The sequence below is a fragment of the Desmodus rotundus genome, chromosome 10 (genome assembly GCF_022682495.2).
Source record: "Desmodus rotundus isolate HL8 chromosome 10, HLdesRot8A.1, whole genome shotgun sequence".
NCBI lineage: Eukaryota > Metazoa > Chordata > Mammalia > Chiroptera > Phyllostomidae > Desmodus > Desmodus rotundus.
In genome coordinates this window covers 27,772,103-27,796,580 of record NC_071396.1, presented here as the reverse complement: position 1 = coordinate 27,796,580, position 24,478 = coordinate 27,772,103, and the positions used below count along the sequence as shown (strand labels likewise).

General features: G+C 49.8%; 2 protein-coding genes across 2 annotated transcripts; both read right to left on the bottom strand.

Moving 5' to 3' along the window:
- Positions 1-4,729: 4,729 nt before the first annotated feature.
- Positions 4,730-10,310, bottom strand: SELENOS (selenoprotein S). Its single transcript, XM_024561848.4, has 6 exons — positions 10,168-10,310; positions 9,558-9,692; positions 6,870-6,976; positions 5,479-5,568; positions 5,306-5,384; positions 4,730-4,903 (listed from the first exon to the last, which is right to left on the bottom strand). Exons 1-6 carry the CDS (start codon positions 10,241-10,243, stop codon positions 4,824-4,826), a joined length of 567 nt encoding a protein of 188 aa, XP_024417616.2. The 5' UTR covers positions 10,244-10,310; the 3' UTR covers positions 4,730-4,823.
- A 4,025-nt stretch (positions 10,311-14,335) lies between these two features.
- On the bottom strand, positions 14,336-24,402 carry SNRPA1 (small nuclear ribonucleoprotein polypeptide A'). The gene is made up of 9 exons (XM_024561736.3): positions 24,254-24,402; positions 22,335-22,482; positions 21,364-21,442; positions 19,232-19,278; positions 18,551-18,653; positions 17,649-17,728; positions 17,167-17,242; positions 16,436-16,529; positions 14,336-14,616 (listed from the first exon to the last, which is right to left on the bottom strand). Exons 1-9 carry the CDS (start codon positions 24,333-24,335, stop codon positions 14,558-14,560), a joined length of 768 nt encoding a protein of 255 aa, XP_024417504.1. The 5' UTR covers positions 24,336-24,402; the 3' UTR covers positions 14,336-14,557.
- Between the last annotated feature and the right edge of the window lie 76 nt (positions 24,403-24,478).

The following is a 24,478-nucleotide window of genomic DNA, read 5'->3' as shown; positions in this document are numbered from 1 at the left end:
CCTCACTCCACGGGAGGGGAAAGTGCTTTCCGCCTGGATACTGGACACGTCTGCTCTGAAGGTGAGAACCAGCCCTAGGTGGGGGAGGGCTGGGCTGCAGACACGCGTGGGACCCGCTCATCAGATTTAATTTTTCTGTTTTTCCAGGCTTTCTCCTGATGGTGGGAGCCATTGGGTAGTAGAGAGGTTTCCTTCCCTTGAGTAAGGTGGTGGTGTGGTGATTTTGGTTAATTCGTTGTCGGGAAGAAAATGCAGTGTTAGTAGGTAAGGAATGGAATTTGGCCCTGCTGGCCAGGGGAGACTTCCAGGAGGCTGGTGACGCTTTCAGGCTCACCCCGGGAGCGCCCACGGGTCCTCCCTTCATCTGTTCTCCGGAGATGGCATCTGCAGGTTTTCAGGAGGATGCGGTGTGCTGCACCTTCTGGCTTATCGTGTTACGGCCGGTTGACCAGCAAACAGCAGCCAGTGCTCTTCCACCGCGGGAGCCCACTGGGCCTCCACGGAAAACGGGAGGAGAGAGTGCTTCCCACCCAGACACGGAAGGTGTCCCCACTGGAGGTGAGAACTAACCCAAGACAGGTGAGATGGCCTCGGCTGCAGACACACAGGAGAAGCTGCTCTTCGGGTTGGGCTTCCTAAAATTTTCTGGGGCTCCCTCCTGGTGCTGGGAGCCGCGGGTGGTGGAGAGACTACAATGCCTAGTGTGGAGATGCTCTTCAGTTAGTTTCCTCCTCTGAAGAAACACGGTAATAGGTAAGGGGTGGAATTTGGCCGCAGTGCCCAGGGGAGAGTTCCAGGAGGCCGGCGGCACCAGCAGGACTTGCCCAGGTCATGTGCCTTTGGGCTGTCAGAATGTGGCCCTCACCAGAAGTGCCGCTCGTCCGGACCCAGCTCACTCCAGAGGCGGGGCCTGTGGGGTGGCTGTCCACGAGCCTTCTGTCATCGGTGGGGTGGGGGGCACCTCTGTGGGAATTTGTTCCATCCGGAGACTTGAAGGGACCACTCCCGCCTGCCCTATCGCCACATCCATATGTGGCGGTAGACCAGATGGCTCTAGGAGCTCTGCGGATGAGGCCATGGGGTGATAGAAAGGGTTAGCATGTGGGCCCAGGTTCCAGGATGGCCGCATGACCTGTGACGCGGCCCCGCCAACAGCCGAGGTATTTTTTTCATTAGAAATGGGTGATTTGTATCACCAGATTAGTAGTCACCCCATGGTTGGTGGCTGAGGAAGTTCACTGTGAACAATAGGCCTCTGGGTTTGACTGTCGCCAGACACATGGCTCTGCCCCGGCTACAGAATGTGCCTGACGGGCTCTGCTGGAGGATCCTTCCCTGTCCTTGCCCTGGTGCTTTTAGGCTCCGGCCCCCGAAGGGGGTGGGTGCAGTTCCCACGTGCCTGTTGCATGCCCTCAGATGCTCAGGGTGGTTGCCCTGGCCCCACTTTGCAGGCTGTGCCCCCTGGGGCTGTGATTAACTCTGACTTGGGGGAAGGTTTCCTCTGGTTGTCTTCCTGGGCTCTGCTGGGAGCTTCCCAGATGGATTGATTTATGTGCTGCTTGGGCCTCAGGCTGAGCATAACACGTAAGATCTTGCCAAGTGGGGTGCAACTGCCCCTTGCTATCTCTCTGCTCTCGTATCCAGGACCACTGTGTAGGAGGCAGCGGAGCGGACCCTGCTGACCCGGCTTTCCCATGCTGTTGAGTCTGCCCTCGGCACCTCTTCTCTGTGCCCCGCCCGGGACCCACTGTGTGGGAAGCAGCAGAGGGGACCCTGCTGACCCGGCTCTCCCGTGCTGTTGAGTCTGCCCTCGGCACCTCTTCTCTGTGCCCCGCCCGGGACCCACTGTGTGGGAAGCAGCAGAGGGGACCCTGCTGACCCGGCTCTCCCGTGCTGTTGAGTCTGCCCTCGGCACCTCTGTGCCCTGCCTGGGACCCACTGTGTGAGAGGCAGCAGAGCAGACCCTGCTGACCCGGCTCTCCTGTGCTGTGGCAGATAGTTGATGGGTGTTGCAGAATAAGAGCAGAGTACTGTAGACCAGGAACAATGCACTTGGAGAGTGTTGCCTAGAGATGGTCCTCCGTGTTCTACCTCGGGAAAAAGGTCCATTGGGATCTGTTCCGTTGACTGCCTCCCTGGTCTGGACTTTTGGGACTGTGGCTTGTCACCCCCTTGCCTGGTGGCACATGCGGAGGCCGGTGTGTTGTCCCAGCGCATCCTCTGAACACGGCTCCCTGATGCCATCTTCCTCCAGGGCTGCTCCCTCCACCTGTGCTCTCACTGAGTTCCAGTTTGGAGTCAAGCCTGTGATGCTTGCTCTTCTGTTGCCTGCTTGTGGTGGGTGCCCCTCTGGAAGAGCCCCACTGCCATCCCTGGGATGCTAGTGGACACTGGGTCATCATCACCCAGGCTCCTAAGGCTGAGTTGTGGGGGATGTCATTCCCTTTCTGCTGGACCTCCTCAGGTCATCGCTGCAGTTTGATGAGTGGGCGGGCCCGTCTCAAAGGTGCGATGGGTTGTGTGTTGCACCATCTGTGTCCCGTTGCCAGTGAGCAGCTAGGCCAGCCATTAGGGGGCCCACCAGGTCTTTGCAAACGACTGTTTTGCATGCTAAGTGTCATTCAAATTCCCCTTGGGTTTTCTTAATGAAAACATGAGCCACCACAAAGGCTCCCCATGCTGCTGTTGCAGATGCTTTAAGCCTCCCCTGATCCCTGCATCTTGAAGCTCTGGCATCTGGGTGGGCCAGCCTGGGGAGTGACGCCACTGGTGACAAGACATAACACGCCTCAGTGTGCTTCCCCTCCCCTGTATGTGGGAGTCACTGGTGTGAAAGCCCCATTGTGTGTGAGTGGGGTCCACGCTTTTGCTAGCTGGGATTGGGCCACGGGAGGGGCTGAGCCTGCTTTGTGCACTTCGTGGTGTTGAGGGGCTCAACCTCCAAGCCCCTGCTGTGCAGGCCGCTCTCTCCCTACACCACCCTGAGTTCACAGGTTGGGTGTGTGGGGAGCATGAGATTGATGAGGCTGAGTAAACACATGTGGCTCATGGCTGGCACGGGGGTGCTGAGGCCCCTGTGTCCCACACAGAGGTGCCAGGATGGAGTGGCCTGCACATTAGTAAGTGGATCTTGTCATGTTTTCTAGAGCCGAAGACCCTTACTTTTGAGCCCAACAGCCTTACCTGTGTGCCTTGCTTTCATCTCTACTGACCTCATGGCATGAGATCTGCCTCAGCATGTGTGATGGTCCTGGGGTGAGGTGCCCCAGGAGGCAACCAGTGGCTGACCAGCACAGTATGTTGGTGTGTATATGTGGTAATCTGGGGGTGGAACCCAAGGGGGTGTGGCAGGTGGCTGTGTCACCAAACAAGTAGGTGCCCTGGGTCCCCCTCTGTTCAGCTCTAGGGCTGTGTGGTTTGCTCTTAGGGACCCCCCCTCTGTGGGAGTCTGAGCCCTCAACGGCAGGTGCCCGTACCCCCTTTTTATCCTGCATAGGTTGGAGGGGGCCTGCTCTCCTGTGGCTTGTGTACCTCTCAGTAGTTTGAAAATAAGGGAACTTCATGTCCCAGGTTGTGGAGGCTGTGCAGGAGGCTCTGAGACTGGACAGGCTCTGTTGGTGGTGGTGGATCAGCTTTTTGCTGCTTGTCATCACGTGGTAGCTCCCTCCAGCTCCAGCCCTAAACTTTAGGGGAGAACACCTGTCATGTCAGATCAAGGCCAGGGCAGTGTTTTCTCAAGTTGTGAGAGTGGCAATGACCCTGTTCCCAAGTTGTGTGGTCACACTTACTGAGGCTAACAGCTCTTGTGATCCCCTTTGGCTGGGAGGGCAGACGTAGTCCAACCCCTGACATGCATTCACGATACATATAAAGGGAGGTCAGTCTGGCTCTCCTCCAGGTCTCTTTAGAGAGAGCATCTGTGCCCAAGCAGCTGGCAGTTGGAGGCTGTGGGTACCTCAGGAGGCCCCGGTTGTGCAACCCTTGGCTGTGAAAGTTATTATGCTGTCAGGTTTGACAACAGGTCTCGAGAGGCTGTGGTGGCTCTACTTTGCCATCCTTTCGAGAAAAGGGGGGGGGGGGCAACGTGTTTCTTCAGCTCAGCTGAGTCTGTGAACTAAGCCAAGTGCCCCAGGAGTGTGCCAACCCTACACCCCACTTCCTCCCAGCCGTAGTCGGTGCAGGTCAGAAACAATGAGCAGGGAAAAAGAAATGTAGCTATTATAAAGGGCCCCCCTTTCCTTAAATGCTGGACTTACAGGAATCCATTTTTTACATATAGAGGTTTCCTTAAATTTAAGAAGTTTTTTTTTTAAAGTTTTATTTCACAAACTTTTCTGTACATGAACATAAATATACAGAAAAAACCCCAACCCCCATCACCTGTCGGCCTCAGTAATCCTTGGTGGTGGGCTCACCATTTACAAGGAAGACGTCATGCAATGCCACCTGTCACAGAGACTGTCCTTGTTGATATAAGGACTTCAAACATCTTGAAAGGATTGTTACTCTAGGTTTCTTTTTTTATTATCTACCCCAACCGAGCTTACCCATGGAAGGCCAAGTCAGCGGTAAGTGCAGTGTGACTGACTTGCCCCTGCTGCTACCTTAGTTGGCAACAACAGGCAACTGCCACTCTTAATTTGACTGCATGCAGCTTGGAGGTTAAGAACAGAAATAAACCTGATGGGGCCCCCTGGTTTTTTTGTTTTTGTTTTTTTTAAAGTCACTGTGAAAAAGTGTGCAGTAAGGCAATCGAAGGGGGGAGGTTTTAAGGTCTCACCTTGCTTAGTGCCAAAAATGGACACCAGCAAGGTTTCTTAGCCTCATCCACCAGCTGTGGGGCCTCTCCGTCCAGGTCTCCAGGAGCAGGCTCCACCTCCTTCCCCAGACAGAGGGTTGTAACCTGAGAGGAAGCAGACACAGTAGTTAGGAGAGGGAGTAATTTCCAAAAAGCAGGTGTACATGTTAATGTATGCAATCCACTCTGAATGTTGAACACACTGCCTTGGTTCTTTTGCCATGGAAATGTGGGGTGTAGCCACTTTCCCACCTTGTTTGGTGATTTGTTAATGAATGAAGGGTTTACAGGCCTCTTGGAATTAATGAGTTTGTGGCCACACCCTTACCCCACTGGGAAAGGTCCCTTAGCCTCTATTCTTAACCCTAGTGTGTGCACCCTTCCAATTTTTTTTTTTTTTTTTTAAGGGGCTGGTCTCAGTTTACAGGTAGAGGGAGGGAGACCTAAAGCAGCAGAATCCTTGTTTTTGTTTTGTTTTTGTTTTTTTTAAGAAGGCGGGGTACTTACCACCTCCTCGCAAAGGCTTTCTGTCTGGTTTTCGTTTGGGAATGCCTAATGAGGTAGAAGGTCCAGGACTGTCTTCTTCCTGTTTTGGGGGGTAGAGGTTCAAAACATTGATTTGACAAATTTTAGTGTATCAGCTTTTGGGGCCAAGTCCTCTTTATTTATACTTTAGTTACCTGAGGCTTCCTGGCATTTCCTTTGTAGCTTTTTCCTTCTTGCATGCTGTCCCACAGTTCAATCTTCTGTCTCCTTTTCTCTTCTTCAAGCTGAGAAAAGAATCACCTCATTTCTTATATTTGACTTGAAGGGGGGGGGCACTGTAATGAAACTTGCCCCCCGTAGTTGGTGAGCTCACCTCATTCAACAGAACCTCTTGGGTCCTGTGCACTTGAAAAATGGAACTTATAGAGAAGTTTTTTATGGATCAAATCGAGCCGAAGACAGCATCTGTGGCGTGGTGTTAGGTGAACAGAAGCCAGCCACTTTCGGAGACTGAGTAAGTTAGGAGTGAAGGGCTGGCCCCACTCCTACTTTACCCTGAGTGGTGGTCTTGAGCTGCCTCAGCAGTCCTGGGGGGTTGAGGGTAGTACCAGGAGAAACCCCACAACAAAAATGACTCTGAAAATGAGAGTCTATTTCATATCCTTTTTTTTGGAGGGGGGGACTCTGCTTCTTTGGGATCTTGAGGGAGGGGAAAAAAAAGGGTTAAAGGGCAGCAGGGACAGCTGCCCTTGGTCACTGTGGTGTGGAGTCCTCTCACCTACATGTGGCCAAGTTGGAAGGTTTTGAATTACAATACCATGTCCCCATGCCTCCAAGCTCTCCTTTGTGGTTACAGCAAAGGTCTTGCTGGGTGGCTGGCCTTTCTCTGCTGAGCAGCCTGCTGCTGTGTTGACAGTCAGCCTGGGGTTTTTAGGGCATATGGTGCCCTGGTTCTAGGCCCCAGCACAACCTGCCACCACTGCCAGGTGGTGTTCTAAGGTAGCAGAGTTGGGTGTGGCAGCAATAATTTGAGAAGTGAAAACAAGAAGCACCCCTTTTAATCAGATAGCAAGCAAAAGAGTGTAAACACATAGTTGAGGAGGAGGGTTAGCTTTTTTAAAAAAGGAGGGGTTGTAGTGTTGAATTGATAGTCCTCAGGCAGGTTTGGGGTCTGTTGAAAAAGACTGGCTCTGCACTGTGTGTGATTCTAAAAAACATTACCTATCTGCCTCATTTTTAGTGGTGGTGATGGGGATTTGAGGCCACACCAAAAATGTAATGTGACTTGATAGGGACATGGGAGGACCCCACTTTGACCTGTCAAATGCCATGGGTTGAGGGGGGAAAATGGGAGGGACGGGGAGAAGAGGGGGAAAAAGGGAGTGGAGAGAAAAGGTGGGGGGGGGGAAAGCAGTGGGTTGACCAGATGTCCCACTAAATTGGATGAGAGAGCAAGGACAGCTAACCAATTCCACTGGAAATGGTGCCTCGAAGTAGCCAGTCTTGGGACGCACCCCACCGCGTGCACACAGCTTCTCCCCACTGGGCCTCCCACCGTCAGGGCTGCACGTGCACAGCCTCCTACCTGTCTCAGTCTCTCCTTGTGCTTTTCCACCTGCGCGTTTAGTTCTTCCTGCATTTTCAGGCGAGCGGCGGCTACAGCTTCTTGTCGCTTCACGACGACATCGGGCTCTACCACAAAGGGAAGGAAAATTAAGCTAAAAAAGCAATTGGTATGAAATGGAAAGTCTTGAGTCTATAATATTAGTAGAAATACATAAAAGCACAGACATCAAGCGGTACAAGAACATGTTTCTACATGGAGACGTGTACCCTTCCACAAACAATCTGGCTGCTTCCAGGGCAGACCGCACACAGCCGCAGTTCTTAGCCCCAGAAACCTCTCCCTCAGCGGCTCCAGTTCAGGGAGTCTGGGGCGGGCCCAAGGCCGAAATGGCAGTACACTGACCGGGCACACCGAGATTGCGGGCCGTGACCTGGACACCGCCCAGCTCCAGGCTCTGGGTTGACCAGAATTCTAGAAGCCAGGCAAGTAAACTTCTGTAAGCATTATCCATCACTTAGTCAGTCCTGACTTAGAACAGGGAGAGGTAAGGATTCTTAGGCATTCTATCCCCGTTCATGCAGAAAGAAATCCTTCCAGACGCAGTCACAGAAATCAACACCCCCACCACCGCAGCTTTCCCCACATGTTTATATGGTCTGCGTGCCATCTATTCACACTGCCGTGTTAAGGACCCCGAGGGGCAACTACAGTCAAACGTGTTCGCAAACGTCTCCCATTTCAATTCAGTTCTCGACGGAGTTGTTCACGGAAGAAATGTCTCACTTGCCAAACAAAAACTTCAGTTCTTGACCTGACTACTGACTACCATTCCATATAGTGGAACCTAGGTTCTAGATTTAATTTGTTCCTTTGCGTTTGAGGAGGTAGAAAGAGAGGGAAACGGGGATATTCCTACTTCACTAAGCAGGGAAGTGCAGTTTTATTGAGGAATATAACCCCGACAAAGCAGCAGCAAGCCCTGTGATAAACTTGTTCAATGACGATGCAGCGTTTCGCCACCGTCACTAGACAGGCCCAGTGACTCCGAAGCAAGTTCTAGAGGAGCAAAGGCAGAACCCAGAAGAGCAGCTACCTGATGTTTGTTATGAAGAGGATGATCCCCCGTCCAAACGATAACAGAACATTCCTCTTTCCCACCTCCCTGTACTCAGTCATCAGTAGCTTTCAGCATTAAAGGCAAGTTCTCGTGTGTGGACATTTCATTTTCCTTTTTAAATTTTCCTTTACGTTTCCTGTCCTCTTTGTTTCTAAAGTGTCTTACAGACTACCCAGTACATTAGACATGTACTGTATGTAACAAAGACTGAAACAAGGATTCACTTGGGGGTCTGGAACAAGTTACTTCAATTGACATTATTTCTAATGGGAAAGAAACGGACCCGAGGTTCCAACTTAATTTGTTCCAGAAGGCTGTTTGAGAAGCGACCTGCTTGTGAACTATTACAGGTGACTGATCACCCTGGTGTCGGCGTGAACAGGGTTGTCAGGTCAAGAAGCAAAGTTCTGTTCAAAACCCAAGACATTTGAGAACCGAGGTTTGACTGTAATTTTTAAAGAAAAAATGAGAATTTACATATTCACGTCAGTACCACCTGAACTACAGGGGATCGACATTACCTACAGGTAGTGGAGAAACAAGGCCATTTAACTGAGTCCACATAAAAAAGGGGCCAAAACCTCATGATCAAAATAGCACAGGTGTGTGTGAGTGGCAGAGCTGACTGAAACTTTAAAACGAAAACCACCCCAGCTGGTGTGGCTCAGTGGATTGAGCACAGGCCTGCAGTCAGGACACCTGCCTGCGTTGCAGGCCAGGCCCCCAGTAGGGGGTGTGCGAGAGGCAACCACACACTGATGTTTCTCTCCCTCTCTCCCTCCCTTCCTCTCTAAAAATAAGTACTTTATAGAAATGTGAGTTTCAGTGCCATTTCTGTTGGCCCATTCTTAGAATAAAATCAATCAAGTGTAGTTTTTTAATCTTCCTGTTTCTCACAAAATTGGGTAGCACAACACACCACTCCACCTGTACTTTGTGGGCGGACATGCACGTAGCCAACAATCAAAAAGACAGAGAATGGCAGGACCACAGGGTTTCAGGGGAGTGGAGAGAGGCACGTGTGAATGAATGACTATTTTGTTACTACACCTGCTTTCCACCCCAATCTCTGTAACCATGGTGACTCAGATGAAAGACATTTGTATTTAATGATGCCACTATTCTCAAAGCACTTAACATTTCTTTGGGGTGTCCTCAGAAACTGCAGCTTCAAACTACTGTTTCTAAACAGTGAAAAGGCTACCATTTCAGAGAGAATGATTTTAAAATAACCAAGTGTAATTTGAAGTCAGGTCTGATGAGTGAGTTGTGATAAATCAAAATATAATGAACAGGAAGAACTAAACCTGAGTTTCTCCCTCACAAAGGTCTGAAAAGACAAGTGTTAATAGGCAGACCCATGAGTGAAGTTTTCAATTTAACCTATCCTACAAACGAAAAACCCTCCCAACAAGACAGGCACCGCCAGGCAGACTTCCCCCCTCAATGAAAATCTCTGACGTGAGAGCATCTGTTGCACGTTCACCAAAATCGATTTCAGAAGCATACAATGGTTTTCCTCCCATACCAATGAGACGCACGTACTTCTTACTCCTAAGAATAGCGCGCATTTGCAATCAGTTACTAACCCACAGAAGCCGCGGCTTGATCCAGCTGCCTCTGCCTCAAGGCCCGCAGGCGGGTGGAAAGCTTCTGAAAGATCACGTACAAAAGGATGCAGCTGAAGACGATGTACCAGCCGTAAGTGGCCAGCAGGGAGCCCACTGAAAATTAGAAAAACCGTTTGTAAGAAGCTAAAAAAATGATACTACTGGGGATAAAGAGAAGTTCCTGCAACTCAGGAGGACAGAGGCCTCTCAGACCCCGGGAATGGAGAGAAAGGGGTGGCCGTGGGGCGCTGGTGCGGCCCGGGATGTTACCAGTGTGGGCGGGCAGGGGAGGGCTGAGCAATGAGGCCTGGAGGCAAACGCCAAAGGCCCAGCGATCCCAGAAACCGCAGCCCAAGAGCTAGCTTCGCAAGAAATAAAAAGCCAGACGGCGCCGCCCAGGGAAGTGCGGCTCCAGTAAAGTTACGCTTCCCCCAACCCCGCCCGGCGCGCGGCCCAGGAAAACGCAGCTCCAGGAGGGCCAAGGCCTCCCTAGGCCCGGCCAGGCGCGGCCGGGCCCGCAGCGCCGCGGAGGAAGACGCACCGAACATGGCGGCGCCACCCCGCTTCCCCGCGGCCCGCGGCAACTCACCAGTGACGTGGAGGAAACGCAGCCCCTCCGTCTCGAGAGCCGGGCGCGCAGACAGCTGCTCTCCGTCCCGCTCCATGGCGGCCGGAGCTCTGCCCGGTCCCGCCGCGTCAGCCTCAAGCCTTCGCCTTCCGGCCCTTCGCCTTCCGGCCCGCCCCCACGTATACATACTCGGGGCGTGGCTTAGGCGATCTGGCCAATCACGGAAGAGTGGGCGGGGCCAGGGAGCAGGCAGAGCCCCGGGCCATCTGGGCACTGGGTAGCCGTGTGTCCTCCCAGGGCGCCTGTCACTGACCTACTTGTGGACTTAGCGAGTGTTTACTTTTGTACCCAAGCAGGGCAGCCTGCTCCTGCTTCCGGTGTTACCATTTAGTCTAAGAAAGACTAAGAAAGTCCTGTCGATCCTCATGTTTCTCCTCCCCTCCAGAGTCAAAACCTCTTGAAATGAATTACAGCAACGGCTCTAACACTCAATTTCACTGTCATAAAACACTCGAGGTTATGGGTGCTGTCTCCGCTGCCTGCAATGCCCTCCTCCACCCATTTCCACTCCTCACCTGCCACTCACCACCTCTCTGAGGCCTACCTTACCCTATCCTATTTGAAATTTGACTTGGAGGGGGTTTTCTGGGGGAAAGGTTTTGAAGTGAACATACCTAGCAGTCTCAAAAGCTTACGATCGGAAATTTTTAGAGAAAACTGTAGGCCCCCATGATACCAAACCTGGTTTTAATACCTGACCTAATTGTTGTCTCAATCTCTCCCAGAAACAGAGTTAAGCAGTCTGGAATTTTCTGGTCAGGTACCAGTAAAGCATCTGTCACAATCCCTCGCATCCCCACCCCAGGAAGGAGAGGCAACATTCTCTCCCCCCAAAGATGCTCCCCCATCTAAAACCAATCTTTTCTTTCTTTTTTTCTTTATTTTAAATTTGAGCCAAGCTGGCCACATATACCAGGGGAGCAAGATCTCAAATACTCCCCTTTCCTTTCTTTTCAAATAGCTCCCTTACCCCACTTTCTTCCTCTAAAAACCTTCCACTTTTTTTTTATAACCCCTCTGAGTGCCCTTCTAGTTGCTAGATAAGATGCTGATTCATGACTCAATTAATAACCCAATTAGATCTTCACATTAGGTTGAATTTTTTGACACCTCTTTTAAAAAATTTTATTGATTTGAGAGAACTATCAATTTATCGTTCCACTTCTTTATGCATTCATTCACTGAATCATCAGATGCGCCCTAACTGATGATCGAACCCACAGCCTTGATGTATCAGGACAAAGCTCTAACCAGTTGAGCTATCTGGCCAGGGCTAGCACCTGGTCTCAATGTTTTCATTTCACTTGTAAAAGCTGAGCCATTGCTCATTGCTTTGAGGTGGGTTTTCATTTATTTTGGCATCTTGAAGAACTTGTGCTAAAACCGAATGATTTCTTGGGCTTACAGTTGTAACACGTGGTCTGGGAGCAGCTTTAAATATACAGTCAAACCTTGATTCTCAAATGTCTCCCACGTTTTTATTTTTTATTTTTAATAAGACAGCCTCTCTCCCACCCCCAAAGATTTTATTTAATTTTAGAGCAAGGGGGAGGGAGAAAAAGAGTAAGAAAAACACTGATATTTCTGTTCTCTCACCCCCAACTGGGGACCTGGCTGGCAACTCAGGCGTGTGTCCTGACTGGGAATCAAACCTGCGACCTTTGTTTGTAGGCCAGCGCTCAATCCACTGAGCCACACCATCCAGGGCTTCCTTTTTTTCTTTTCTTAAAAAAGATTTTATTTGTATTTATTTATTTTAGAGGGGAAGGGAGGAAGAGGGAAAGATCAATGTGTGGTTGCCTCTCGCACGCCCCCTACTGGGGACTTGGCCAGCAGCCCAGGCATGTGCCCTGACTAGAAATGGGACCGGCGACCCTTGGGTTTGCAGGCTGGCGCTCAATCCACTGAGCCACACCAGCCAGGGTTATAAACACTTTTTTTTTCCTTTTTAAAAATTTTTATTGTTATTCGATTACAGTTGTATGCCTTTTCTCCCCATCCCTCCACCCCACCCCAACTTCTTTAAAAAAGATTTTACTTACTTACTTTCAGAGAGGGAGGGAGAGAGAAACATCAATGTGCGGTTGCCTCTCATGTGCCCCCTACTGGGGACATGTTCCACAACCTAAGCATGCACCCTGACAGGGAATTGAACCGTTGACCTTTTGGTCCACAGGACAATGCCCAAACCAATGAGCCACACCAATCAGGGCAACATGTCTCTCATTTTGAACAATTCTGTTCTCAACGAGGTCATTCACGGAAAAAGTGTGTGATCAGTCACGTGTCTCTCAGGTGATGAAGGGGAAGACGCATGAGTATGAATAATTTGGTTTTTTAACAAATTGCTTCTTGAACAGCCTTTCAGAACAAATTAAGTTCAAGAACCAAGGTTCCACTGTATGTGAACCGCAATGAAATGCATATCATGTATGCATATGCACGCAGTGTGACAGGCTTATTCAATTTGGATTTAATAGATTTTAATAGTTATTAGTATGCACGAATGATGGTCTCCGCTTTTAACCCCTCGCATATTGTTGTTCTGTGGTCCCCATTCATTCTAACCTTTGTCCCTTTAATCAGGGCGTGCCTTCTCTCCTAGCTTGCCAAAAACCATAGTTACTTAAGCAAACAATTGCTCAATACAACTGCTCAGGTGTTGTTTGACGAAACAGGTCAAAGGTAGTATCCAGAATCCCATCACTGACAGACCATGTTAAGACTGATTAGCCCTGGCAGGTGTGGCTCAGTGGATTGAGCACTGGCCTGAGAACCAAAGGGTTGCTGGTTCCATTCCCAGTCAGGGTTGTAGGCCGGGTCCCCAGTAGGGGGCGTGTGAGAGGCAACCACACATTGATGTTTCTTTCCCTCTCTCAAAATAAGTAGTCTTTAAAAAAAATTTTAAAAAAGACTGACTTGCCCCAATTCATCACTTTACAACCACAGCTTCTAGGTGGGAGGAGCGTATTTCCCCAGCCTTTGACTTGAGATGCGGCCAGGTGTCTTGCTTTGGCTAATGGCAAGTTGGCAGAAGTAATTGTGTCAATAGTGCAGGCCTCTAAGGAGCCTCTATGTTCCCCTCCTGAACCTTTGCCCAGTTAACCAACTTGTCCACAGAACCGTGGGAAAAGCAGAGCCAGCTGTGCGAGTAAATGGTTGTTGCCGACTAAAACCCAAGCTCTGGGGTGGAGGCCCTCATCTCCACCACCCTGTGTTTTTGAGGAGCATCAATGGGCTCTAACAGGGTGAGAATTGTGGTAAAGGGTAGAGTTGGGAGGACACTTGCCCTGGATGGCCCATGGGGGCAGCCGTGACTGCCCCTCGACGTGCTGAGTACCGGCACGTGCCTCTGCGCATTCCCTCAGCTGACAAGCGAAAGCTGCGTCCCCCTCCAGTTCTTCAGATCAGTAACTCATTCCCATGTTTATGAAATAAACACTCCAAAGGATGCTGGTTACGGGTAAGCCCTAAAGGCCGGGTGCCTGTAATGAAGCTCTATTATTTTCTTAGATTTTATTATTTATAGAGAAGGGAAAGGAGGGAAAGAAGGAGACATACATAATTGTGTGAGAAAATCAATCGGTTGCCTCTCCCACGCCCCCAGCTGGGGAACTGACCTGCCACCCGGGCACGTGCCCTGACTGGGAATCGAACTAGTGACCCTGCAGTTCACATGCCAGTACTCAATCCACTGAGCCACACCAGCCCAGGCAAGCTCGCTATTCTTTATGCATAAGAAAATGCCCCAGAAATGGCAGGTTCTTACAATCACTGGCAGCATACACTCTCCCGGGTTTTACTAAGGATTCAAAGATCTAAGCCAGGGGTGTCAAACTCATTTTCACCAGGGGCTACATCAGCCTTGTGGCTGCTTTCAAAGGGCGGAATGTGATTTCAGCTCCATAAGAGTTAGGGAGTAGTTACATTTATACAGTCCTGAAATTATTTCGGCCCCTTGAAGGCAACCTCGAGGCCGATGTGGCCCCTGGGGAAAACGAGTCTGACACCCCTGATCTAAGCATTTTCTCGAGGACCAGGAAACCCAGTTAGAGACGATGCCCTCCTGCATTTCCAACTTAAAGGCGCCCACACACCTCACCGCACACCCTGCCCAATGACACGCAACTTGGCAGTACAGCGAGTGTCCTTTATTTTTACTCTTTGTACAAAACAAGCATCTAAATTCCCAATTTTATATTAAAAAACGACCAGCAGCAGCAGCTTGCAGCATTTCAACAATGCTCGCGAACCCTTTGCTGACACAAACAAGGCTACTACTCCACATTCAAAATGCAGGACAGGTCCCACGCCGATGTCACACAGCCTGTGGACACTCAGGCCACACTGCTCAGGACCCGTTGGTGACTGTGTCTTCTTCCATCTCCTCTTCACCATCATCGGCGGGGCCTGGAGGGAAACACAAAGGCGGAGTCACATCGATTTCAGAGAACGCACTCTCTCAGCACGCGGGGGCGCCCGTTCCGTGAGGGTCCTGCGTGCCAAGCCCTGCACAAGGCACGAAAGCCCAACAGTAGCCTCAGCGCTCGAGACACTTACAGCCCAGTGACTACTGGGCTCTGGCAGGTATGCAAAGGGACGGTCAGGTCCCAAGGGAAAAGAAAGATCGCACAGGCGTTTTATGGAAATTGAACTCACTGCCCATCACCCTAACTCAATCACTCATCCGTCACCCAGCCTGGCACACACGTGCTTCCTCATCTGCCACGTGCCCCTTGTACCACCCCCACCCCCTGGCCTGGAGCTGCACCCACACAGGCCTCTTTCCATTCAAGTGTGCAAGACTCCCTTTTGCCAGTGAGGAGTCGGAAACCTCATTGATGAACAGCTCACATTTTCTTACTTGAAAACCCACTGGCCCACCTTGTACCATTTACCTCGCATGAGCTTAGAACCCTGGGAAGCACTGGCTCCCTGAGCTCTGGCAGCTGTTACCCACGTCATCACACGACATAAAAATCATATCCGTGAACGCCACCGACTGCCTCGGGAACGTCTGCAGATACTGTGAGGCTGTCACGGCTACAGTTGTAAGTTTTCTAGCGTTGAACTCTGCTTAAAAGTTTGAATTTTATCGCTGGTAACAAATACGATGCGTTGTCTTGCTTGAAGCGACAGGCTTACCCAGTGTTTGAGAAGATGCCTACCCCTCAACTGAACAGTTGCAGACAACTGATCAGAGACTTGTACACCCCGAACCTGAGTAATTTCATTAACTCATGTCACCCCAATACACTAAAGAAAAAGTTAACAGGAAAAATAAACCAGCTGCAGACAAACACCCAACTTAGGTAGGGAGAAGTGCTTCATGCAAACTCCAGGCTCTGTCACCCAGAGCATCTAAAAGATGTGCACTCAAGGGCAATATTCAATAAAACGAATAATTCTCATTGCTTTCTGAAGGACATTCCTAAGCAAAACATAAGCAAACACCTTGATGCTGTTACAAGCTTCGAACTCACAACCCCCCAGGGGCCCAAAGACCACAGAGAGAACTGCTGGTCCGCTGAATGCCTTCTTCATCCTCGGCCTCACTGCAACACTATTTCCCCATCTGCCAGTCTAGCCACAGGCCCCCATTCATTCAGAGCAAAGCTGGCAAATGTATTCTTTGGAGTGGTTTTTACTTTACATCCCCAGTGCCCAGCAAGTTGCCTGACACAAAGCTGGCATTCAAATATTTGAACACCTCATGCTTATCCAAAACTTGCTCCCGTCGGACCCTGCGCTATGTGGCACCTCTGAAGTGTCTTAGTCTTCCTAACAATGTCCGAGGGTGGCATTATAGTCATCTCAGATTACAAGATGAAGAAATGGATTTTAGAGGTAGGAGGGACTACTAGGAAATTCGCCCAAGGGCAGAGCCAGCGAGGCTATGACCTGAGCCTCCCAGGCCTATGTTCAGACCTCTCAGCCAGCCTGGCTGTACGTGGGAGTGAGTCCGCATGGGGTCCCCTCGTGTTCGGTCTCAGGCCACGGCTGTGCAGCAGTGTCTGTGTCACACAGAAAAGCCCCAGAGTCCCGTAACACGGCATCGCCCATCAGCTCATTTCTCCTGGAAGCGCGTGTAACGGGATCTCATGAATGCGGGATCAGAGGTGAAGAGGCACTACATTCTGGCCCCCGGCTCGCAGCATCCCAGCTGCTCTGGAATCACTTCCGGTGGGACACGAATGGCAAGGGCAACGGCAGAGCGCGCTCTCCTGACCTGATCTGCGTTCTCTGCCAGGGATCTGGCCCGACTGCAGCAAGCCCTTCAGCCTCTCCACTTCGGCCAGTGTGGACGCGTTCGCGATGGCGTTCTGGGGACACACAGGGGACACACATAGTCAGTTTCACCTCGGTGTGCCAACGTGCCAACCACCCAGGCGGTACCTACAGGAACTCACTTTCTGTGTTGGAACATTCAACAGTCTGTGTTGGGGGAAGAATTTGATTGGCACATTGAAATTGAGCCAAAACCCAAATCGTTCCATTTCTAAATTGATAAAGAAATGCAGAACCCTCTGATAGGAGGGAAAAAAAATCATCATTTCATATGTCCTAAAACGCCAGCAAACTGAATTACCAACTGGGATTATGTGACCAGATAAACCTAGGAGGCGTTATTATAAAATCAGGATTCCTCACTGATCATCACCCAGGACCTTCCACACCGCAAATCTCAAAGCAAAAACGACGGCAAACGCCGCGCAGCATCCGAAGCTGCCAACTGTGCAAAAGCACACGCCCCGGGAAGATGAGGGAGACCAGAGCCGCCTCCACATCCCCGGCTCAAGTCTGGTCAAGTAAGTTCCAGCTCGTTCCCGTTACACAAAAATACGGCTGGACTCTAGCAACGGTGGCGGAAAGCCGCAATGTCCAGAACCTGAGGGGTCACGTAACTGCGCCTGACACGCGAGGCGGCGCTCTCGGGCCGGAGTTCTAATGCTCCATTACCTTGATGGCTTCCACATCCCCCGGAGACGGGCCGCCCTTCTTTTTGTCAGTCGGCAAACCGGCACCTGGATTGAACCTTGGGAGGGGAGGGAAGGATGTAACTGTGAAACCCAGACCGGCGGAAACTGCTTCTCTTTACTTTCAAAAGCTTTTTGAAAGTAACTCAACCAGTGTAGTATCTTATCTTTGTTAACAAACTGATACAAGCAACTGTCTCCTTCAGAAACACCACAGCGCTCATCTTCCTAGACAGAGCAGGGCGTGCGTAACGGGACGTCAGACCGAATACTGAACCGTTGGCCCCGCTAACCTGGTCGGAACCTCATGTGACGCGGGGACCGCTGACGGTCACGGAGCAGCATCACGCAAATTTAATACCGGACCAGTGACGGGTGTTTTGTTTGCTTTTGTAGGAGGCACACTGCCGGACAGAGAGTGTTTCTGAAGGGGAAGTAGAGTGAAGTCGGATGTGCGTATCTTACGTTTTGCTTCTCCTGGCAATATCCTTTGCAAGCTGTGCACCCCTCTTGCCCTTGAACATTTTCTCTGCTTCCTGACGCTCCTACAGCGACACCACACACAGAGTTAATGAAGTAGGAATACCGCGTGCGTTTAGATGCATTCCTCAGAACACAGGGAAGGAAACTCTTCTGGAATAGTTGGGGCTGGTAGAAATACCAAAAAAGCCAATTCCAAGTTCAAAGGAGACACTGAGGCCTTGCCTTCTCTGGCGAAGCTCCCTGAAGAGAAGCCCTCTCCTCGTTTCAAAGGGGTGGGGGGGCTCTCAAAGAACTAAGTAGCTTTAAAAGGAAAAAAAAAAATCCCAACTAAGGGGAATCATTCTAATGATTCAAGGTGCCGAAAAATGAACAGCATTACGTTCCCCACTGGGAACAGTCTGTGGTTGCCCGTGGCGGCCAGTGCTCACCGGACTCTGGGCTGGTGCCGCCCTGGGGTGCCCAACGCCACACGCAACAGCTTTAACTCAGGGCCCTACCACACACTCCGCTGTGAAAAAAACCTGACACTTCCTTTCCCACCTTCTTATTCTAAACCAGTAGTAAAACTCATTAGACAACTTTTAAAAACCAGTAAACGGGTATCAAATATCAAAAGCACCAATCAGCCCTAGCCGGTGTGGCTCTGTGGGGTGGGTGCTGTCCCACAAAGCGAAAGGTCGCAGGCTCGATTCCCGGTCAGGGCACAGGCCTGAGCTGCAGGCCAGGCCCCAGGTTGCGGGCACACACAGGAGGCAACCGGTCCATGTTTCTCTCTCACACTGATATTTCTCTCCCTCTCTTTCTCCCTCCCTTCCCCTCTCTAAAAATCTTTAAAAACACCCCCACAAATCAATATGACTTACGATCAACAAAGTAATACTTACTTTTAGTTTCACCTTCTGGAAATCCAGCACTCTCACTTGGGGAACTTTATAAATTACATACAGTCTGTAATGCTTCTTATTTGTTACGGGATTTCTCAGAAGACTACGAGAGAAGGAATACTATCATGCCAACCTCGTTCACAGCAGAGCATTCACGAGGTTCCTGTTAATAAAACCTAATGAGTCCATAAATCAGGGAAAAGTCCACTATTCTTCACATTTCATTTCAATGTCGTAACAGCGTAAGTAACACTAGGGATGTTTTAATAGAGTACTGGGCTAAAAAAAAAATTTTCAACATTTGTTTTTAAAAGGTGCCTTTTTTTGATGGTATAAAAATTAGAAGATTTATTTATGTCTTAAAATAAATTTAAGTTAAAAAAGGTTCCCCCGTTACAGTTTACATCATTCAATACTATTTTTTCCCATTTATTATATTGTTGTTCAAGTACAGTTGTCTGCCTTCTCCCCCCCTCCCCCCCAACCCCAGCCCCCCTCTTGGTTTTGTCCACGTGTCCTTTATAGGTGCTCCTTTCATTCAGTATTATTTCGTATTAGTTTCAGAGCTATGTGTACAGCAAAGACAAAGGTACTTTTTACCAACTGGGTGCCCTAAGGCCAAGGCCGGAAGGGTGTTATGTCAAAGGGCTCCAATGTCACCACCACGAGCGAGTCCCGTACCTGAGGTAGGTCAGTGACTTGAGCGATGCCAAAGGGTCCAGATCGCCCTGTAAGGACACAGCCGTAGGTGAGAACACGGGCGCCACACCCTAATTCCGTACTTTGAAATAGTGAGGCCTTTGGGGCCAGGACTCATCTTGGCTTTTACTTTCTTACTGCTCCAGGACCTAATACTTTTCTACTGAGTGAACTGGTACAGAACCTCGAGCTTCTTACACCGAGCATCTTGGCCTTACCAGCTTCTCTCTAAACAGTGATGATGTCTATGTGAGCTTTTAAAAAATACAGTTAATATATAACAAGTTGGGAGGGGGTGTTGAAATGTTTAAGGACCCTGAACTGCTTAGGAGGGGAAAGGTATTGGTTAAACTTTGGTAAATACATATGTTTTACTTCCTAGACTGCTAAGAATAGAGACTATTTAATATTTAATTTCTAAACTACTAAAGAAAAACTGGAATGAACAAAAAAAGTGAGTGCAAAGCGTGTGAGGGAGAAATAAGGGAGCGAAAACAATACCGAATGAGCGGGACAAGTTCCAGAAAAAAGACGAACGCAGACATACCAGTAATCGCATCAATATAAACAGACTGACTATTTCAAAGACAGATTTCAGACTGCATTTAAAATATCCTATCATATGCTGTTCTCAAGAGACAAACCTAAACAGAAAGGAAGTAAACACCGAGGGTCCATTTTGATGGGAAAAGGTTGACCATGCAAATACGGACGGACAGAAAGCTGGTGTTGGTATACAATGGCAGATAAAGTAGCAACGTACAACAGCATTAGTAACATATAAAGAGGGTCACAACGTAACGAAAAAATGGCTCAGTTCACCAGGAAGGCACCAACAATTTAAAATTTCTGTGTATCAAAGACGATAACCTGGAGATACATAAAACTAAAATTGACGGAACTCCAGGGAGACCGTCCAGTCCACGATCACGTGAGACTTACCGCCCCTTTCAGAAACCCAGAGGACAGACTCAGCCCTCCTCACTGCAAACAGCTGTAAATACCGCTGCAGCGCGCAGACCACGCAAACAGCCCTTATCGTGACCCCCATTCGCTATGAGTGAGCATTTGGGTCGCACCCCTCCCCTAACTCAGAAAGGACACGGCCTCAGACAAGCCAGGGCTTTCTTACTCTGGAGTCAAGCGCTCCGCTGGGAATCTGCAGAGTCACAAACCTAGCCCCCCAGGAAAGGAATAATCAGGGAAAGAGGGAAGGGAGGCGAGGGAAAAATAACCCCAAGTCAAGTCACGTAAGAGGGACCTAACCATCCAGTATTTCAGTGGAAAATTTTGGTTACAAGACAATACACAGTATGGGCTCAATTTTGTGGAAACCTATATATATGGAGGAGAAATTTAAACAGCCTATAGAGAAATATGTCAAAATATTCAGATCCAAGCAGAGAAAGTGAAATTTGCCCCTCATGTCACCGGAAAGCCAAATCTGAGTATTGTGGATTGTGGGGCTAAACGCGAAGAGCGAAACACGAGTTTCTAGAACAGACTCGTCCAACAAAACTTAACACGCGTCCCATATGTGATTTCACATTTCCTAGTAGCTACATTAAAATAGAAAAAAAAAAAATGAAACTAATTTTAATGTTATTTAACCTACTTCCCAGAATATGATCATTTCAACACCCATGTAACAAAATCGCTGACAGTTCCCACCCATTGCTGCTTCTCTGTGCTACGAGGTGAAAGCTGGTGGGCAGCTGGCAGCGCTCACACATCGCCGTTCAGCAGCCACCAGGGCCAGTGGCCGCCCTACCGGGCACTGCAATTCTAGGGGACGACGTGGGTGAGTTTCTTCACGACCCTGGGGTAGGGGACGCTTAACAGAACATCGACAGAACTAGGAACAACAGTAACAACGACGACAAATAAACTGGACTACAGCAAAATTAGAAAACGGTTCTCAGGACACCCTGAGAAAGCCAAAAGGCAACCTACAGAGCGGGAAAAGTTATCTGCAGCTGAGAAAGGCCCTCGTCTGGAATTAAGAAAAAAATAAAGAAAAAGGATGATGAGGAATTAACAAAATTTCTGTAAGAGTGCGGAACCTTTAGCTCCTCCCTCTAGATCCATTCCCGCCCCCCGTTCGTTCCACTTACCAGCTCCACAAGGCTGTTGTTGGTGAGCACGAGCTCCGTCAGGCAGGGCAGAGCCTGATCAAGCCCCTCTCCGATACGGCTAAAATCAGAACAGACAGGCCCTTAGTGAAAGCGACAGGTTAAGTCAGCTAACAGTTCTTCCTCAGTCCTTGCTCAGAGGATTTCGGACTCCCAAGTGGGAAGAACTTCAGAGAGTTTTCTTCCAACCCCCCATGTGACAGAGGCGGCATGACTGTAGAACCCAGACCCCCTGAAAGCTGTCCTGGCCCTTTCCCACCACCACAGAGGCCAGTGATACCTCAGGAAAGGAGCAGCTCCTGCGTAGAACCAGACACCCGACTCCCTGCCTGGCTTCTGCACAGGCGGCACAGAAACACTCATGACTCTGCACTCACAGCGCAGGGACAAGACACACAACACCTACCGCACAGGGAATGGTTAATGCCTGAGAAATATGCCTAGAGCCAAATGTGTACAAACCGGCATGTGTTTCCTTTAATTAATTGATTTATTATTTTTTTAAAGATATATTTATTTTTAGGGGGGGGGGAGAGAGGGAGGGAGGGAGGAAGAGGGAAAAACATCAATGTGTGGTTGCCTCTTGCACGCCCCCTACTGGGGACCCGGCCCACAACCCAGGCACGTGCCCTGACTGGGAATCGAACTGGTGACCCCTTGGTTGGCGGGCCGGTGCTCAATCCACTGAGCCACACCAGCCAGGGCAGTATGTGTTTAATTTAAATTAGAAGCTTACCATGAGTATATGTATAAATAGACTAGATCTGTGAACAGATGCAAGTAAGTCTAGACCAACGCCAAGTCAGGCTCTGATCTGAACGAGAGAAGTGCAGCTCGTTTCTCATTTTACGGGGAAACGTGCACGTGTGACCAGCAGCAGGTACTACAACTTCCTCAGGGAACTGTGACATTTAAATAGGGGAGAAAAATATTCCCCACTAGCAGACACTCACCATATTCTGTTGTTGTTCACCAGTAATGTCTTCAGTCTCCTCAACAAAGGAAATCCATCCAGTTTCCTGATTTCATTGTCAGAAAAATCAATAGCATCAAACTGGTCTAAAGTTGCACCCAGATTTTCAATGACAGGAATCTTATACCCTGTGAAACAGAAAAAATGAAGCCGTCAAGTATGCATAGAACTAAACGGTATCTTCACACAGTAGCAGTACTCCCTGGGGATGTGACTCAAAGCTATCATTCATTCAGAAGGGGTTCACCGGCACCTACGCCAAACACTGCAAGGTACTGGCCCATACAGTGAGGAACAAGAGAGGCTCAAACCCCGGTGGCCATGAATCCTATGCATCAGCGGTGGTCACGAAGATAGTGATGATGACAAGGTCAAGGGCAGCGCTGATGGCGATGCTTACCAGCAGTGCTATTGGTAGCTAACGCTTGGGAGAATATGTGCAAGGTGCCTCGCACGGTTCTGTACGGCCCCGGGACAGCTTAAGTGGTATAACAGGAATTTACACGATGATTTGCTTCTAGAAAGTGTCCACACCTGTTTCATACACAGCGGACAACGGTGTCACGTTGACGGAACTCACAGGGTAGCATCACCGTACCAGGGCATTCCCCTCACTTCACCTCCCCGGGCTCCAATCCAGAGTTGAAGATTAATGGCTTAAATACAACGGTAAATCACTCTACGCACACTTCACTCAAGTTCCCACCGGCGTGTCTAATATGCACATAATTATTGTGCTACTTGCTAGAAAAAAAAGAAATGAACCCAGCCGAGGTTAAAGTACACAGTTCGGGGCTGGAAGGGCTGCATCAAAGTCAAGGACCCAAACCAGCATCCTCAACACCCCATGCACTGCAGAGGCAGGGAGAAGGCAGGGAGTCCCCTGTGCCAAGGCAGTCAGAGTGGTCAGTTACTCTGAAACTGAACCTTTCTCTAAGGCACTTAATTTCATCAAAATAAAAGTACTGGGTTTTGTCAGCAAGGAATCTAAGCAAAAACAGTGACGCCCCTGAGGCCCCTGCAGTCCCCATGGGAGCAAATTTCAGGCCAAGACTGTATTATTTTATCCCCAGAGAAGATGCTCTTCACACTCCTCCTAAAGTCATCTTCTGATATGCTGATTCGATCACAGTACTGCCCGGTTTCTCGCCAAGCTCTCCAAGGCTGAAATCGCTACGGGAGTCTGAATAGTTCCGGGAGCTTTCACCGCCGACACACGGCAACCTTGGTGAAGCCGTTCGCTCCATAAAATGTTTTGATGACAAGTAAATACGGGACAATTGAAGCTAATAAGAAGGAAGTACAGGGGAAACGATCGATTTTGTTCCAGGACTTCGTTTCCTCCCTCACCAATTAGAAATAATTAACACGTATCCCATCTACACTCTCACGGTATCACTTGAACGTATCTACAGAGAACTCACTGCTCGCTCTGCACTAGGACTACAAACACGACGTACAGGGGTGGGCAAAAGCCGATTTACAGTAATTAAGTACACTTACAATAATTAATAGATTATATATATATATATATATATATATATATATATATATATAAAATCCCTGCGTTTCGCGTACTCGCAACTGTAAACCTCCTTTTGCCCACCCCTGTATATTTCCGCCCTCAAACGGTTCAGACTGAAGCTCAGCCAAAGCAAGGCCGAACAGAGGCGCCACGGATATGGATGCAGAAGTCCCTTTTAACCTAGTCGGCCGCGTGAGGAGCCCAAGGTCATTTGCCAACACCCACAAGACCCGATACGGGGCGGTCCGGGTGCAGCCCGCCACTTTGGGGCCCACGATGCAGGCCCCTGGGCCAAGCTCCGGCCGTGGGCGCACGCGGCAAGGTGTGGACCAGCGGCGAGGCCCGGGGACGGCCCGCCCTCTCCCCAGACTCACCACGGAGGTCCAGCTCGCGGTCCCGCACGGCGTTGGTGTACTGCGCCGCCTGCTCGATCAGCTCCGCCGTCAGCTTCACCATCCTGCAGCCTCTACTCCCGGTGCCCCGCACGCCGGCTGCCTCCCGCCAGCCAGAAGTCCCGGCGTGCCCCGCGCCCGCCGCCAGGCGGCACCAATCGCACGACGCACGCGCGCGCAGCTCAACGCCCAGGCCGAAGCAATCGA